The sequence below is a fragment of the Carassius auratus genome, chromosome 39 (genome assembly GCF_003368295.1).
Source record: "Carassius auratus strain Wakin chromosome 39, ASM336829v1, whole genome shotgun sequence".
In the NCBI taxonomy this organism is placed as follows: Eukaryota; Metazoa; Chordata; class Actinopteri; order Cypriniformes; family Cyprinidae; genus Carassius; species Carassius auratus.
The window spans coordinates 8,791,036-8,796,035 of record NC_039281.1 but is presented as its reverse complement, the minus strand read 5'-3'; the positions used below and the strand labels follow the sequence as shown (position 1 = coordinate 8,796,035).

The following is a 5,000-nucleotide window of genomic DNA, read 5'->3' as shown; positions in this document are numbered from 1 at the left end:
AACGAGCGCGCCTCACGCGCGTTCTCCTGCTGACCGCCGTACTGTTTCTTTTGTTTGGCAGGGTTTGCAGCCAATCACAGCGCGGCATCGCCTGAGGAATGTTGTTAATTGAGCCAATCAGCGGCGCGGGGGCGGGGTTTCTCGCAGTTTCCAAACTTCGGAAAAGTTGTGCAAAACGGAAATGAGAAAATACGGCGAAATGCTCGTTTCTTCTAGTTTACTCATGGGGTATTTACATACGAATCTACCGTTATTTACAGCGTTTAAGGACATGGTGACATGTATGCGAAGAAAACAACACGAATTTAAGTCTCCTAATGAGTCATTCGGGTTGCTCGTTTATTAATCGTGCGGGAAGACCATTTAATCGCCTCGTGCTTGTGATTAAACGTTTTACGTTTGAAAATGGATTTAGGAATCGATGGATGTTTTGTGATCGTGAACGCGCTGCTGTTGTTCGCGCGTGCTGGTGTGCGCGTTCACGACAGATCAACAGTCGATCATCAGGAAAGCAGAGATTTGGAGAAATCACTGCGCAAAAAAAGCTTTCTTATGTCGTGTTCTTTTAAAATCCCAATTTAAAAAACCTGTAGGGTTCTTGTGTGGTTGAAGAACAGACAGATAAGTTCTTAGCTTTTAGCTTTTAGCTTTCAGAGATGAGGCGACCGTCAGCTCTCCACAGCAACACACCGAGGACGCAGGCCACGCCTCCTATACCTTATGCGGTCAGTGGGCGGGGCAGAGCCCCAGCTGGCCTCCCTGATAGCTGTCAATCATCCATCACTCACCTGTGTGTTTGTGTTGTGCTGCTGATGGAGGCAGGTAAACCTCAGTCCCCTGATCTCGAGACACGAGCGAGACACAATCTCTGCTCTTCTGAACAGTGATGTTCTGGTTTAACTTCATGGATAAAACAAGAACAAATATCTGTCCATGGAGTCAGAAAAATAGTCTTGTTTTCCCTTTAAATTAAGTTTATCTTTTTGAACCCACAGGCAGATATTTGTTGTTTTAGAAAACAAGACTTTTATCAGGTCATTTTGCTTTTCCAGTTGTGTATTGACTGAAGGATGTTTGTCCTGGAGAAGCAGACAGGTGCTGAGAGACGGCCGGTCTGTCATCAGGACGTGCTGGAGCTGGGTTCTCTCCTGCTCAGAGATGGACACAGATCTTCAGAGGAGCGTCTGGAGCAGAGAGCTGGAGCAGACACCACAGACAGACTCTCATCTGTCTCTCAGCTCCACGTCTAGTGTTCTAGTGTTGCTCCTGCTTCATGTGAGCTCATAGACAGAGTCTTTCTTCAGTTTACTTGAACAACACACCTGAGTTTGCTCTCCATGCATGTGTGTGTGTGTGTGTGTGTGTGTGTGTATTACTGATGCGCAGGTCAGGTTTTTTTCCAGCCTGCGGGTCCTGCTTTTGTAAAACTAATTGGCCTGCCCTGCAAATAAAGTACAATTTCTTGGGTCCACAAGTTATGAGACGATATAAGACGACCGCGCATCAGGGACATCGCGCTGTTATGTTGCTTCACCTTCGTATTGTAACTTTATCAAAGAACCTAATCCAATATGAAAATAGATATTCCAAATATTTAATATAAGATATAGGGAATTGCACGCAATATATATGGATTAGTGGACGTGTGTGTGTGTTTCTCTCTCTGTGTGTGTCCACTTTCTCTCTCTCTCTGTGTGTGCATGAATGAGTGAGTGTGTGTGTGTGTGTTTCTCTCTCTGTGTGTGTCCACTTTCTCTCTCTCTGTGTGTGTGCATGAATGAGTGAGTGTGTGTGTGTGTGTGATCTGCAAATATAACTACAGCAACATCCTCATAAACCAGCAGAAGCAACTGAAGATCTTCCTCGAGACTCCTCCAGCTCTCAGAAATATAACACTGTGGAACACACTGTTTTCCTAATGAATGTTGTTCAGTTGCTTTGACGCAATGTATTTTGTTTAAAGCGCTATATAAATAAATGTGACTTGATTTGACTTGTCTCACAAACTCTTTACAGAAACATGACATAGAAACACTCTCTGACCCTACACACACTAGTGGGCTCTTCCTGACTTTGCTGCAGTCTGGAATTGAACTACTGGTTTCGTCTGGTCAGAGGAGAACTGACCCCAACTGAGCCTGGTTTCTCCCAAGGTTTTTTTCTCCATTCTGTCACCGATGGAGTTTCGGTTCCTTGCCGCTGTCGCCTCTGGCTTGCTTAGTTGGGGTCACTTCATCTACAGCGATATCATTGACTTGATTGCAAATAAATGCACAGACACTATTTAAACTGAACAGAGATGACATCACTGAATTCAATGATGAACTGCCTTTAACTATCATTTTGCATTATTGACACACTGTGTTCCTAATGAATGTTGTTCAGTTGCTTTGACGCAATGTATTTTGTTTAAAGCGCTATATAAATAAAGGTGACTTGACTTGACAAGTCAAGTGATATCTTAATAATAATAATACATATAGTGCAATATTAAAAGTTTATTATAGTCATACTGACATTATGTAAAATTAATATAACATTCGTTTTACACAAAATAATAATATATCGGTATATAATACAATAATAACACAGTTCCGCACAAGCAATTGCGATATTATATCATTTAGATTAACAATATACATTTACACACACACACACCGAGTAGCTCTATGCTCTGCTGGTACGCGAGTAACAAAAAAAAAATTTCATTGATTTCGCAACCGAAGCGTGGACTATATACTAGCCTATGAAAAATGTAATGTAAAGTACATAAATGGTCATTATAGCAAAGTTCAAACGACAAAAATAAAAACGCGAATTTGCAGGAATTGTAATCAGGCTAAAAAATAATACCCATTAAATGTTCGTTGAGCCAATGGGATCACTCGGGGTCCTAAGCGGACTCGATTTCTCATGACACCGGAGTTCGGAGCTGGATCGCGAATTATTTGAGTCAGTTCTGGAATTCCAAGCGGGTTCGCGAATCAATTGAGTCAGTTTGGGAGTTCGGAGCGGGATCGCGAATCATTTGATTCAGTTCGGGAGTTCGGAGCGGTTTCGCGAATCATTTGAGTCAGTTCTGGAATTCAAAGCGTGTTCGCGAATCATTTGAGTCAGTTTGGGAGTTCGGAGCGGGTTCACGAATCATTTGAATCAGTTCGGGAGTTCGGAGCGGGTTCGCGAATCATTTGAGTCAGTTTGGGAGTTCGGAGCGGGTTCACGAATCATTTGAATCAGTTCGGGAGTTCGGAGCGGGTTCGCGAATCATTTGAGTCAGTTTGGGAGTTCGGAGCGGGTTCACGAATCATTTGAATCAGTTCGGGAGTTCGGAGCGGGTTCACGAATCATTTGAATCAGTTCGGGAGTTCGGAGCGGGTTCACGAATCATCTGAGTCAGTTCGGGGATAATTTTTAGTCTATTTCAAAAATAATAGGCTGTTCAAATGATATCTTAATAATATAATACATATAGTGCAATGTTAAAAAAATATCTGAAGCCCATCTGGCCATGTCGCTACAACGTCCCCAATGGGACTAACTAGTCATATCTTTTGAGGACGTGCCTTCACAGTGTTAACAGTTTCAGTGATTTTAAAGAGAGATTTTGAGAGTGATTGAACTCTAGACTGTCATTGAAAATGTTCTTTGCTCTCTTTCTGTACAGTGGAAGCCTAACTTACAACGATTTTATATCACATTAACTTTCAGTGTTATGTTCACATTTAATATAAATATATGAAATATAAAAATATGTTATGGCATGACACCCATGTCTATTACTTAAGTAATCAGACAGGTTTGTATGTATATAGATTACATCATTAGGCTACTTTGACCATTTTATCTAACAATCTGTGAAGGTGAGCATCGAGATATTTCATGGTATAGTTCATGCGTCTGTGAATGTTTCTAATAAAAATGTAAACAATTTATAATGCTTAATAATAATTTGCCAATATGATGTTGTATGCCCCCCCCCACTCGTTACACCCCAAAAATAATGAGTGCGTGACTCTCCTGCTTATACATTAAATAATATATTTTTACATTTAATAATCTGTCACAGAGTGTGAAATAAATACTGTCCGAACCCGTGTTAGATCTGTTCCTGAAGGAATGCCTTCGCCTAAACAGAATTAACTGATATTTCCACAACATTTTTTTATCCAATACTTTTTACTCCTACTCAAGTAACTATTCATACTAGTACTACTTTTACTTGAGTGAATATTTCTATAAGAACGTTTATTTTTACTTGAGTACAGTTTTTGGGTACTCTACCTCTGACCTCTGTTGACCTCTGTTGACCTCTAGGCAGAAGAAGTGAACCACTGCGTTTATTGAACGTTTGATTAAAGTTATCCGGTCTTTAATAATGTTGTCAGAATGTTTGCTCAAAACAATATTTGTTCATGGGCGTTCATCTAACCTTTATTAATGCTACTTGATTCAGAAAGTTCAGCAGGGAATTCAGCAGTTGTGAGGGAAAAACGTTTCTGAAACACTTATAAAACCTGGATGTTTTGGACGTTCAGAGAACATTCAGAAATATAACCTAAAAGCAGACTTTAGTAGGGAGACTATGATGTGTCTCTCCCAATATCAGAGACTACTAATTGTCCCTAGCAATAGTTTTGATCAATAATGTCTTCTGTCCGCTGTTATCAATACAGCCTTGCTCAGGAGCAACTTAGAACATATTTTTGTCAACTGAGTAATAGAAGAACCTATAACACACCTCATTATACTACATTCACACTTTTTACACATTCATACACTCCAATATAAGCCAAATAATCACTCACTCTCATCCAGCAGAAACACAAGCATCTGCGCGTGCACGGGTGGGACAGTGACGTCATCGGGATCGAGCGCGCTCTCTCTCTCACACACACACACACACACAGACGCAAGCGCGCGCATTTATAGGGAGAACTTCTCATCACAGAACACATCTGTTTGGAGAGAGACAGACATGAGCGCGCAGATGAGACTCGTTT

At 41.0% G+C, this 5,000-nt stretch overlaps 2 protein-coding genes across 4 annotated transcripts in view; one reads left to right on the top strand and one right to left on the bottom strand.

The window, feature by feature from the left end:
• The window catches only part of evc (EvC ciliary complex subunit 1), a 31,310-nt gene extending 31,226 nt beyond the window's left edge, over nucleotides 1-84 (bottom strand). For all 3 annotated transcript variants that reach the window (XR_003277908.1, XM_026225718.1, XM_026225719.1), the window contains exon 1: nucleotides 1-84. This exon is cut by the window's left edge and continues 219 nt beyond it. The gene's annotated coding sequence lies outside the window, so the exon portion shown is untranslated.
• Nucleotides 85-4,865: 4,781 nt separating this feature from the next.
• Nucleotides 4,866-5,000, top strand: part of LOC113058103 (cytokine-like protein 1) — a 1,685-nt gene continuing 1,550 nt past the window's right edge. Inside the window, exon 1 of the mRNA XM_026225794.1 lies at nucleotides 4,866-5,000. This exon is cut by the window's right edge and continues 128 nt beyond it. Within this exon, the coding sequence (XP_026081579.1) occupies nucleotides 4,976-5,000 (25 nt within the window). The 5' untranslated portion in view covers nucleotides 4,866-4,975.